The sequence below is a fragment of the Dipodomys spectabilis genome, unplaced genomic scaffold, assembly GCF_019054845.1.
Source record: "Dipodomys spectabilis isolate Male_0828 unplaced genomic scaffold, ASM1905484v1 ptg000422l, whole genome shotgun sequence".
Lineage (NCBI taxonomy): Eukaryota > Metazoa > Chordata > Mammalia > Rodentia > Heteromyidae > Dipodomys > Dipodomys spectabilis.
In genome coordinates this window covers 3355808-3368551 of record NW_024871099.1, presented here as the reverse complement: position 1 = coordinate 3368551, position 12744 = coordinate 3355808, and the positions used below count along the sequence as shown (strand labels likewise).

General features: G+C 45.2%; 1 protein-coding gene across 1 annotated transcript in view; it reads right to left on the bottom strand.

Annotated features, from left to right (window-relative positions):
- Tdrd12 (tudor domain containing 12) overlaps positions 1-12744 on the bottom strand; it is a 47915-nt gene that overhangs the window by 18878 nt on the left and 16293 nt on the right. The window contains exons 10-16 of the mRNA XM_042667759.1: positions 12339-12415; positions 10444-10524; positions 6834-6894; positions 6086-6193; positions 4366-4551; positions 2919-3075; positions 2563-2690 (exon numbers count right to left, since the gene is read on the bottom strand). Of these exons, the coding sequence (XP_042523693.1) occupies positions 2563-2690; positions 2919-3075; positions 4366-4551; positions 6086-6193; positions 6834-6894; positions 10444-10524; positions 12339-12415 (798 nt within the window). The remainder of the gene's footprint in view (positions 1-2562; positions 2691-2918; positions 3076-4365; positions 4552-6085; positions 6194-6833; positions 6895-10443; positions 10525-12338; positions 12416-12744) is intronic.

Below are 12744 nucleotides of genomic sequence, written 5' to 3'. Positions count from 1 at the left end.
GGCTTAGAGGTAGAGTGCTTGCCTAGCATGCATGAAGCCCTGGGTTCAATTCTTCAGTACCTCATAAACAGAAAAGGCTGGAAGTGGTGCCTATGGTTCAAGTGGTAGAGCACTAGCCTTGAGCAAAAGGTGCTCAGGGACAGGACCCAGGACCTGAGTTCAAGCCCCATGACCGGAAAAAAAAAAAAAACTTAAAAAACTATCAGATACAATAGTTCAAACCTGTAACCCTAGCAACTCAGGAAGATGTAGAGGTGGGGAGAGTCGTGATTTTGAAGCTAGCTCAGACAAAAAGTTAGTGAAACTCCAAAACACAGTGTGGTAGGAGCACTCTTTAAAAAACCCCAGCTCTGCAGGAACCATTAATAGGGGGATTGTAGTTTAGGCTGGCTGGGCAAGAGGTCTTAGACTCTATCTGAAAAAAAAAATCACGGAAGTAAAAAGAACTGGAGGTATGGCTGAAGTGATAGAGCACCAGCCTAGCAAAGGTGGGGTCCTAAATTCAAAGATAAATTACCATACAGAATATGGTCATGATACTAATTGTATATATCAACAGACACAGGATTTTTCTGTCAGTTGTGAAATTTGAACTTGGGGCGTAGGCATGGTCCCTGAGCCTCTTTGTGCTTAAGGCTACCTCTCTACCACTTGAGCCACAGTGCCACTTCCAGTTTTTTTTGTTTTGTTTTGTTTTTTGTCGGTCGTGGGGCTTGAACTGAGTGCAGTCCCTCAACTCTTCAGCTCAAGGCTAGTGCTCTACCACTTGAGCTACAGTGCCACTTCTGGTTTTCTGGTGGTTTACTGGAGATAAGAGTTTCACAGACTTTCTTGCCCGGGCTGGCCTTGAACCAAGATCCTCAGACCTCAACCTCCTGAGTAGCAAGGATTACAGGTGTGAGCCACAGTGCCCGGCTCACTTCCAGTTTATGAGTGGTTAATTGGAGATGAGTCTCACAGGGACTTTTCTGGCTGGGCTGGCTTTGAATTGTGATCCTCAAATCTCAGCCTCCTGAGTAGCTAGGATTACAGGTATAAGCCATTAGAGCCCAGCTAGAATTTTTTTTTTTTTTTTTTTTGCCGGTCTTGGGGCCTGAACTCCGGGGCCTGGACACGGTCCCACAGCTCTCCAGCTCAAGGCTAGCATTCTACTACTTGAGTCATAGCGCCACTTCCGGCTTTTTCTATAGTTTATGTGGTGCTGAGGAATTGAACCCAGGGCCTCATGCATGTAAGGGCAAGCACTCTACCACTGAGCCACCTTCTCAGCCCTAGGAATTTTTTTTTTTTTTTTTTAAAGACTCCAAAATAATGAGTCATCATCACCTGAGGGTAAGATTTAAGTTGGTGCTAAAGAGTTTTCCAGCGCTGGGAATGTGGCTTAGTGGTAGAGTGCTTGCCTAGAGTGCATAAGGCCCTATTCCTTGATACCACATAAACAAAAATAAATAAATAAATCGTTTTTCTTCAAAGTTTTCCAAGTGCACTTCTCTATTTCTCAAAAAAAAATATTTTTTTTTTGTCTGAGACCAGAACTCGAACTTGATACCTGATGCTTTTACTCACTGGCTAGTGCTCTACCAACTGAACTATGCCTACAGTTTGTTTCTCAAATTTTTGTTGTTGGTTGTGGGGCTTGAACTCTGGGCCCAGGCACTGTCCCTCAGCTCTTCAGCTCAAGGCTAGTGCTCTACCACTTGAGCCACAGAGCTACTTCCGGTTTTCTAATGGTTTATTGGAGATAAGAGTCTCACGGACTTTTTTTTTGGTCGGTTGTGGGGCCTGAACTCTAGGCCTGGGTGCTGTCCCTCAGCTCTTCACCTCAAGGCTAGCGCTCTACCACTTGAGCCACAGCACCCACTTTTGGCTTTTTCTGCTTATATGGTGCTGAGGAATCAAACCCAGGGCCTCATGAATGCAAGGCAAGCACTCTACCACTGAGCCACCTTCCCAGCCCCTCTCACGGACTTTTCTGCCTGGGCTGGCTTTGAACTGAGATCCTCAGATCTCAGCCTCCTGAGTAGCTAGGATTATAGGCATGAGCTACCGGCACCCAGCTTGTTTCTCTGTCTGTCGTGGGGCTTGAACTCTGGGCTTGGGCGCTGTTCCTGCGCTCTTCAGCTCAAGGAGAGTGCTCTACAGCTTGAGCCACAGCGCCACTTCCGGTTTTCTAGTGGTTTATTGGAGATTAGAGTCTCACCAACTTTCCTGCCCTGGCTGGCTCTGAACCGCGATCTTCAGATCTCAGCCTCCTGAGTAGCTAGGATTATAGGCGTGAGCCATCAGCACCTGACTTTGTTTCTCAAATTAAAAAAAAAAAAAAAAGATGGTGGCTTCCATAATGAAAAAAATAAATATTTTAGCAACTCTCCCTGGCAACAAAGTTTTGGCTCTTCAAAGAAAATATTAACATTGTTTAAGAAATTTCTAGATGACAGGAGTTAAAGTCTATCTGTAGATTGCCCAGCTTATTTCCTAGTTGGCCACTTTTCCTGATCCTTCTAGCAGGAAGGGACAGAGACATGCCCAGCTCACACACTGTGTGTAGGATGCCATACTCACTTGCTCATTGGCCTCAGAGAATAACACTTCCACCTCATCCAAAACCAGGTGACAGAGTCTGAGAAACAGCAGGCTCTGGTACGTGAGCAGTCTCAGGAGGCTGTGCGGTGTGGTAATAATTACGTCGCCTACATTTTAAAAGGAGACACATGAGCACTCCAGATTGTCCGCATGTCTCCCCAGTGTGTCCTCTGCTCAGATTCTCTGTGAATTTCCCTGCCCACTGTGGCTGAGCCCTGCTGGCATCTGACCCCCACAACAAGATCCTCCCTCCTGAAAGGCAGGAGGGCTTTAGTGACATACAGGCCAAGTTGCCTTCTGTGGGGAGAAGCAAACAGCTTGGAAAGGATGCTTACACCCGCGAGGCAGCTTCATGTTCTTGGCTTCATCTTTGTGAAGGCCGATTGTCAGTAAGACGGGATGAAGGGGCCTGGAGGACATGTTGTAGTCTCCCAACAATTCAAAAATGAACTGAGCCTTCCTCCACCTGGGGCACACGATGACGGCCAGAGGCTGCAATGACAACCACACCCAAACATCTCAGAGGCGCCAGCAGCCCTGTGTGCATGCAACACCAGGGTGTCACCTCACACAGAGGAAGCTGCGTGTGTGACCACTACCACCATCACCATTGCCATCGCCATCCAGGTCAGACAAGTTAAAATAAAGTTTCATTCAAACACATTTTGGACACATTGAAAAGGTAATTCGTGCAGTTTTTAAACCACTTTTGCAGGGCAGGGCCTATTCCTTCATGTCACAGATAAGCCCCAGGGCACAGAGAGGTGAAGTCAAATGCACAAGGGTGCACAGCTAAAACCTAAAGGCAACAGGTTATGAGTGTACGAAATATGATTCCAGATTTCCTGCTCTCATTATGAGGATGTCAAAAGGTAACACCTATTTCTTCAGAATCCTGCCTTCCAGGCTCTGGGATGGTGGCTCAATGGTAGAGTGCTTGGCTTGCATGCCTGAGGCACCAGTGCCTGGCTTTTGTCGATTCTTAAGTATAGGAGAAGCAGGAAGGTAAAACAGCATCGGGTGTCATGAAAAACTCAGAAGGCTACAGGACAAGACAACAGGAACTGAACTCTAACACCACGTCTACCACTTACAAGGAGTTAAGTATTCACGTTCTGTTTTCCTGTACATGAGGACAACAATACATGAAGGACTGACTCCCATGCTGCTTTCCCAGGTGCATACAGATACCAGGCAACCCACCAAAGGCAGGTGCAGACTGGCTGACTCCAGCAGGACAATCTATCTAAGCCTGGCTGTAACCATCCATTGTGGGCACAACCGAAAAGCCCCCACCTCCCTTGACCTAGTGGCTTTTTCATTAACCTCTGCCTCCTTGCTCAGACCTCATCAAACCCAGCTTCTGTCCCAGCTCAAACACACAGTCTTCAAGCCCGTCAGAAGGCTATGTCCCTCACTACTCTATCTCAATAAACAGTCCTCGTCTATGCAAGATCAAGTCCAGCCTGTGTCCTTCCTTTCCTCATTTTCCTAACAATACATGGCCTAATCCTCCCATGGTTATCAGGACAATTACATGAATTAAATAAACTCATTTTATAAGCCCTTTAGATTCACCTCCAAAAGCCAGGGCTGTGCTGCCCGGCCATCACCCCACCAACTGTGGCTTGGGCTAAGGACCCAGAAACGAGTTAAGCAAGCCTACTCACAGGATAGCTTCTATCCTGGCAGTGTGAACTTCACTGCTACTGAATGGTAGGTGCACAATGGAAAACACTTTAGATAACGTTTGGCTGGGAAATAAAAATGTCCTTGACTTACCCCATTTCTACTTGGTAAAGATTTGTAGCAGCCCCCAATTTGCAAAATGGTTAGCAATGGTGGCAGGTACAACAGAGGATCGTTTCCAGAGTGAGAAAGGACCACTACATCACAGCCACGTGCGATGGGAGGCCAAGAGTAAGACTCGGTGGGGCTAGGTCCTGAAAACTTCTTTCTTTGAAGAGCCTATTAAGAGAAAAATCACCCCAAATCAACATGGAGCAGGGAAAACAAAATGATCTCACCACATGGTGTACATGGCTTAATCTTCATGGTACAAAATTCCTATCATAATCCCTTGCTTTTCTGGGCCAACAGGCAGCCCATCCACATGCATTTGATCAAGGATGTGGCCTTTCACATCATTCTCCTAACACCTGCCAGTCCATCAGTCTCACTTGTAAATAGCTTTCTTAGAAGCGCGCTTTTATCTGCTTTCCTAGCCAATTGTCACTGAAACTCAAATGTTCTAATAATTCTCAACAACACTGCGCCTTTGCCTGGGTTCCTCCCCAACTGCCAGACTGCGGGCTCCTCATCAGCCTGGGAGCCGCCCTGGCTCTTCTTCCTTGGAGGACTTGTTTTACAAAGCACGAGTTTCAGGGGCTTATGGACAAAAAGGACAAAGAACGTACACTTGTTTTGAGACTTTCTGTCTATATCACTGATAGCCAGAGTGCGGGCCTGCAAGTTAAAGTGATTTTGCACCAAAGTGCCTAAGTCCACACTCCATGGTGTGGCTGAGCAGGCTCCAGCCAGTCGAGTCCTAGCCTCGTGCATGGTAGACAAGTCTATTCATCCCCAGCCAGCCTTTTAGAACATTTTGTCAGTATAGAGGCTTGAACTCTGGGCCTTATGCTCTTGCTTGGCTTTTTTGCTCAAGACTGGTGGTCTACCATTTTAATCTACAGCTCCACTTTGGTTCTTTTGCTGGTTAACTGAAGATGAGCACAGACTTTCCTGCCCAAACTGGCTTCAAACTGTGATCCTCAAATCTGAGCCTCTTGAGTAGCTGATAGGTGTGAGCCACAGGAACCTAGCTAAGTTTTATAGGTAAGGATGTTTGATCAATTTACCAAGTCAAACCACATAAATACAAAATGGTTTTGAAAATGGCTAAGAATATTACAAATGCACTGGCAAATTGTTGCTTCTTCTAAGACCCTTTTAGAAGCACATTTTAAAACATTTCAGAAAAGAATATTACATCCATACAGTAGCTTTTCCACTTAAAGGATATTAACTTGGTCTTAAGAATAAATGAGAAATAACAAAAGCTTAAAACAGAATTTCAAAAGCAAAGAAATCATATAATACAATCTTAGAACTATTAAAAACAATTCTAAAATCGGTGCCACTGGTTCATGCCTGTGATCCCATCTACATAGGAAGCTGAGATCTAAGGATTGCAGTTCAAAGCCAGGGCAGGCAGTAAAGTCCATGAGACTCTTATCTTTAATTAAATCACCAAAAAGGAAGTGGAAATGTGACTCAAGTGGTAGATTGCCAGCCTTGAGCAGAAAAAAGGGACTTTACCCTAGTACACAGCATTCTACAGGCCTGGGAATATGGCCCAGTAGCACAGTACTTGAGTAGCTAATATGCCTGAGGCCCTGAGTTCCATCACTAACACCCTGGGAAAAGCAAAAACACTACCACCACCACTCTCTATGTTAGAAAAAGCTAGATATTTCTTCCTGAGTTTTATGTGCACTTTCACCTTTTTCAGGTCTGCAGACAGGGGTGACTTGTCAATCGTCAGGCAGGGCTCAATCTTGTTTCGGAATACCATAACAGGATGCTGTGTGCCCAATGTCAACCTCTGCAACTAAGCAACACACGTTAGAAACCAGGACCTACTGTAAGACAGCAGTAGAACTTAACAAGTTGCATGTACAAAAACCCAGGTATATATGTTCCCCCAAACCAACAAAATGAAAGGAAGATTATCTTATTACCTCAATGAAGAAAAGGCTGGGAATGGAGCCTATAGGTTAGCATGTGCTCTGGGGTTCCATCCCCACTACCACAATTAAAAAAAAAAAGCCATTTCAGCCAGGTACTGGAGCTCATGCCTGTGATCCTACATTCTCAGGAAGCTGATATCTAAGGATGGCACTATAAAGCCAGCATAGGCAGGCAAGTGTGTAAGACTCATCTTCAATTAACCTCCAAAAAGCCAGAAGTGGAGATGTGGCTCAAGTGGTAGAGCACCAGCTTTGAGCAAAAAAGCTCAGGCAGAGCACCCAGACCCTGAGTTCAAGCCCCAGGACCAGCAGAAATTAATTAACTAATTAAAGAACACTCTGTGTGCAGCAGAAATTCACTAGATAACTGTTAAAAGCATGGCTTCAGGCAAAGTTCCCCATCAGTTTCTCCTGTAACCTTAAATCTGGAAGGAGGAAGAAGATTTTAAAAGCCAAGTGTTCTCTTTGGTGTAACTTTTTAGGATTTGTACTGTTAAGTACCTGCTGTAGATCAGAGATTCCATCGATTCTCAAAGGATCAGGATTTAAAAACTGCAGTAACCTGTAAAATAATTTTTAAAAATAGTTTTCGCAGATGAGCTATTATTTGAATTCTTTCTTGGCAAAACAGACCACAGATGCCAAGGACAGCAAAGGACTGCGTGTTATGTCACTTCATTAAGATTCCACATAGAAGCCAGGCGCCGGTGGCTCACGCCTATAATCCTAGCTACTCAGGAGGCTGAGATCTGAGAATCGTGGTTCAAAGCCAGCCCAGGCAAGAAAGTCCACGAGACTCTTATCTCCAATAAACCACTAGAAAACCAGAAGTGATGCTGTGGCTCAAGCGGTAGAGAGGTCACCTTGAGCTGAAGAGCTCAGGGATAGCGCCCAGGCCGAGTTCAAGCCCCACAACTGACCAAAAACAAACAAACAACAAAGATACCACATAGGCCATCCACGCCGGTCATGCCAGCTTCCTGCCCCTCATGCAGACTCTAGCCCTAGGCCTACATTTGGGATCAAACAACTCTACTATCCAGAAAATCAGACAGGGAGGCACAAGCACACTCAAGAACCACTGGGATACTTCACTGGCTTTACTTCATAGTCAAGACCAACCTAGGCACCCGTGGTGTTTGTAATCCTAGCTACTCAGGAGGCTATGCTCTGATTATCAGAGTTCAGGAAAGTTTGTGAGACTCTTATCTCCAATTAAGCAGCACCAAAAAAAAAAAAAAAAAAAGGAAAAATTGCAACTGGATCTATGGCTCCAGTGATAGAATGTTAGCTTTGAGCAGAAAATCTCAGGGACAGCACCCAGGCACTGAGTTCAAGACCCAGGACTGGTACAAAAAAGAAGGCCAGACCAGAACAAACTTGTTCACTACCACCTCTGCTAGCTCAGAAAAAAAGAGATTTGAAATTGCTTTCCTTTAGACATGGTCCCAATCTCCATATAGGCAAGCACTACGATAGCAGCAGAGGACTTCCCAACCATTTTCAGTGGTTGGGGACTGGGAAAAACATGGTAGTTTAATATATACATCAAACTGTACTTTTCCCTCAAACCCCATTCTTGTATTTTGGTGCCAGTACTAGGGCTTTGAACTCAGGGGCCTTTGAGCTCCTGCTCAGCTTTTCCAGTTCAGGGAATGGTATATAAACTGACACTGAAACAATATAATAAAGAAGTGTGGGCTGAGATCTAGTGCCAGTACCATCCCTATTGTGGGGGAGTAAGGGGACAGAAGACTATACAGAAACTTTCTGTCTTAAATAAATAGATGATTCTAAGTAGGAAAATGTTAAAATGCTTACTGGAAATCTACAAGGTTTTAAACATCAGAGATGATAAATGGGTTGCAAGTGGGACATCACTCTACTCTCCTACACCCATCTCAAACACTTTAATCTTTTTTTTTTCTTTTGTGCCAGTTCTGGGGCATGAACTCAGGCCTGGGTGCTGTCTCTGAGCTTCACTTCCAACTTTTTCTGAGTAGTGTATTGAAGATAAGAGTCTCATGGACTTTTCTGCTTGGGCTGGCTTCGAACCATGATCCTCAGACCTGACCTTCCTTAGCTAGGACTGAAGGCATGAGCCAAGGGCGCCTGACCCAGACACTTCAATCTTAAGAGCATTCTCCCAGCATATCCGGCTACAGGGTCAAAATGTTCTTCAATATAAGGAAGTCACTACCAACCAAATGGAGTAAGAAGTCATCTGTCACCCCCAGCATGTGCCTGAGGGACAGTAACAAATTGGTCTCAGCCCCTGAGAGACTAAGCTCTCAGGGGAATGGGGCATGCTTTTGGACATGTAAAAACTTGAGGGCGGGGCTGGGAAGTTGGCTCAGCAGTAGAGTGCTTGCCTCGAATGCATGAGGCCCTGGGTTCCATTCCTCAGCACCACCTAAGCAGAAAAAAGCTGGAAGTGGCACTGTGGCTCAAGTGGTAGGGCACTAGCCCTGAGTTGAAGAGCTCAGGGACAGCGCCCAGGTCCAGAGTTCAAGCCCCATGACCAAAAAACAAAAACAAAAGCACTTGAGGGAAACCTGCTGTGTGTGGGCTTTGTTCTCTTGATGCAGACCCCAACACTTTCCCTGCCATTCAAGGATCCAGGACTCCAGAGAAGAAAATGGGGAAGACTAGATTTCTAAGTGAGTTATATAGAGGCCATAAATCTAACAGGCCACTGGCACACACAGACTGAGCAATGCATCAAGAAACAAGAAACAGACCCCAACAGAGGTAGCCAAGGGAAGAGGGCTGATGGTGGCCTTCCAAGGCAAGTCAGGATTCTTGCCAACATGCCACCATCCCTGTGTCCCTCCTCTAACCTTGTTGTTGTTACTGTCAGGTGTGAGGTTCTATGAAACCTGCACACTCCCAATGGACCAACGTTTGAGAAAAAGTGTCTTTTCTAGGCTGTCTTTGCCACTCTGACCAGAAATAACAGATACACTGTTTCTCAGGCTTTGGACAGAGTATCACCAAATCCCAGGATCACCTGCTTGTGTCACAGACATCACACCATTGCCAGGTTACCCTCCCTAGCCTGTTTCTTAACCAACTGCCTCAAGGTTACCTGAAAACCTCAGTACACTGAAAGAACAATCCATATAGTCGCATCATGGCTTCTCAGTAAAAGCCATTTAGCAGAACAGGAGGTAAAACAAAACTTTCTGATACAGAATAGAAGACGAAATAGTTTTTTTTTTTTAAATAAAATTTAATGTAGCAGGTTATGAGTAGAGTAGTATGAGGAAAGGCTTTCTGTTCTAAGGAAAACAGCCAGTTATCACAGGAAAACCTGCAGGCATCAGGAGGCAAAACAAGGTCTGGGAGGGGGCAAGTCAGATGGCTGCTGAGCCATCACAGGCTGAGAAATCCATGGCAAGCTTGGGCCTAGAACACAGAGAGGGGGCTGGGATGTAGCTCAGTAGCAAAGCGCTTGCCTAGCAAGTGCAACGTCCTGGGTTCGATCCCCAGTACCACAAAAGAAAAAAATACAAAAAATACAATTAAAAAAAAAACCAAACAACCAAACACAGAGTGGAGCTCATGGTAAGGAGGAGCTCGTGGTAGGCCAGGATAGACAGAGGATCTTCATGGGGCCACTGGCTGACCCACAACCCAATAGTAATATGACACAACCCCAGTAATCTGCCACAAGCTCTGTCACTCAGGTACCTGCAGAGCGGGCTGGTGCTTAGAATATAAAATTGTTTAACCTGGTAAAGGCTAGTATAATGTAAACAAACAAGCAAAAATCTCAAGAAGGGACACAAAATATTTTGTGGATTAAATATGAAATTACTACTGTTGCTAATAAGCAGGACAGAGACACAAACTACAAAGAAAGCAACCACCCCACAAACCAATCAACAGCCCTAAAACACCACATAAAACTATTCACCTCACCAAGGGGGTAAAGAGGGGAGGAAAGCTCATTCTACTGGAATAAAGTATCAGACAGAAAAACCCTCCCCAGAGAATGGAGACACCCACAGGGCACTTCCTTGATGTTTTTGTCATGGGAACACCAGTTTGAAACTACATATAGTTTCATTAGAATTAGTTCAATTTAGACCAAGAAAAAAGTTCTTACTTCACACAGACATTTTTCTCATCATAGTCTTTTTTTTCTGCCAGTCTCTGTGGCTTCTCATTTGGCTTCTGACTTAAAGCACTAAAAAGCAAAACCATAAAGAAGTTATTAAGATTTGTGAACTCAGGCTAGGAATATGGCTCAGTGTTAGAGTGCTTGTCTAGCATGCATGAAGCCCTGGGTTCTATTCCTCACTACCACATAAACAGAAAAAGCCAGAGATGACACTGTAGTTCAAGTGGTATAGAGTGCTAGCGTGAACAAAAGAAGCTCAGGGACAGTGCCCAGGCCCTGAGTTCAAGCCCCAGGACTGGCAAAAAAAAAAAAAAAGATCTGTGAACTCATTTATTTACCCTACATCTGAAACTATCTGTGTTTTCTGGTGAAAAACTTCAGTCCCTTAGTTTATTGACATGAGTGATCTTTCTTTCTTTTTTTTTTTTGTCAGTTGTGGGGCTTGAACTCTGAGCCTGGGTACTGTCCCTCAGCTCTTCAGCTCAAGGTGAGCGCTCTACCACTTGAGCCACAGCGCCACTTTCGACCTGAGTGGTCTTTGAGACCTCAGAACATACAGGTTTGGCTCTGCCAAGTATGAAATAAGTGCTGGCCACATGGTCTGGTCCCAATCACAGCTAGGAGCTCCACATAGGAAACAAAGTAGTAGGGAGAGGACACACAGAATCCTGAAGTTTCTAGCCAGGCGCCCATGGCTCACGCCTCTAATCCAGCTACTCAGGAGGCAGGTCAAAGCCAGCCTGGGCAGGAAAGGCTGTGAAATGCTTTTTTTTGGTCATGGGGCTTCAACTCTGGGCTTGGGCACTGTCCCTGTGCTCTTTAGGTCAAGGCAAGTACTCTATCACTTGAGCAACACAGCCACTTCTGGTTTTCTGGTGGTTAGTTGGAGAGAAGTCTTATGGACTTTCCTGCTTGGGCTAGCTTTGAACTACGATCCTCAGATCTCAGCCTCCTGAGTAGCTAAGATTACAGTCATAAGCCACCAGTGCCCAGCTGCTGTGAAACTCTTATCTCCAATAAAGCACTAGAAAACCAGAAGTGGCACTGTGGCTCAAGTGGAAGAGCGCTAGCCTTGAGCTGAAGAGCTCAGGGACAGCACTCAGGCCCAGAGTTCAAGCTCCATGACCAACAACAACAAAGAATCCTAGAATTTCTTGGGCTTTTTTCCTTATTTATTGCTGTTGATCTGAGGGTGTCCTGAGGCAGAATGCTTCCCCATTTCAAACTTCTAGAACATTATAATGTCAGCCCCGTGTACCCATGGGCTCCAGGATCTGTGTACTCAACCAAACACAGGTTGGGAATATTTTGGAAAAACATATCCTGCTTGTGCTAGTAATGTACAAGATTTGTTCATTGTCATGATCTAAGCTATGCTTATATAACAACTGCATATAGCCAGGCGCTGGTGGCTCACGCCTGTAATTCTACCTACTCAGGAGGCTGAGATCAGAGGATCACAGTTAAAAGCCAGCCCAGGCAGGAAAAGTCCCTGAGATTCTCATCTCCAATAAACCACTCAGAAAACCGGAAGTGGCCCAGTGGCTCAAGTGGTAGAGCGCTCACCTTGAGCTAAAGAGCTGAGGGATAGCGCCTAGGCCCAGAGTTCAAGTCCCACGACCGACAAAACAAACAAACAAAAACCCAACTGCGTATGTAGCATGTATGTTGTGCAAAGCACAGTAAGTAATCTAGAGATAACAAGATATATGAGCATGAGGAGCTCAAGCATATGTAGATTTTGGTATCATCAGCGGTCCTGAGAACCCAGATACCATCACCACCCCCGACACATACATGCAGATAGATGCCTAGGGCTGAGTATGTAAAACCCAGTGCAACTTAGGCTCCAGTCAGATCAGAAAATTTTCTAATTGTACCTTGCTGCTGGTATATCTGGATCGGCATATATGGTGATGCCTCTCTTTGTAGGCCAGTCCACTGATGATTCAACACCCTATAAACAAATTCAGAAAGAACATATTTGTTGAACAGGACATAGTCTTTTGGAGCCAGGCACTACATGGTGGCACATGCCTGTAATCCTAGCTACTCAGGAGGCTGAGATAAAGAGGACTGTAGGTGAAAGCCAGTGCAGGCAGAAAAGTCCAAGTAACCAAAAAAATGCCAGGTTGGAGGTGTAGCTCAAAGGATAAAACATTAGTTGTGAGCAGAAAAGCCAAGAGAGAATGTGAATGAAGTTCTGAACTCGAAGCCCCAATACCAGCACATACAAAAAAATATAGTCTTGGAGGGGATGGGAAGGTGGCTCAGTGGTAGAGTGCT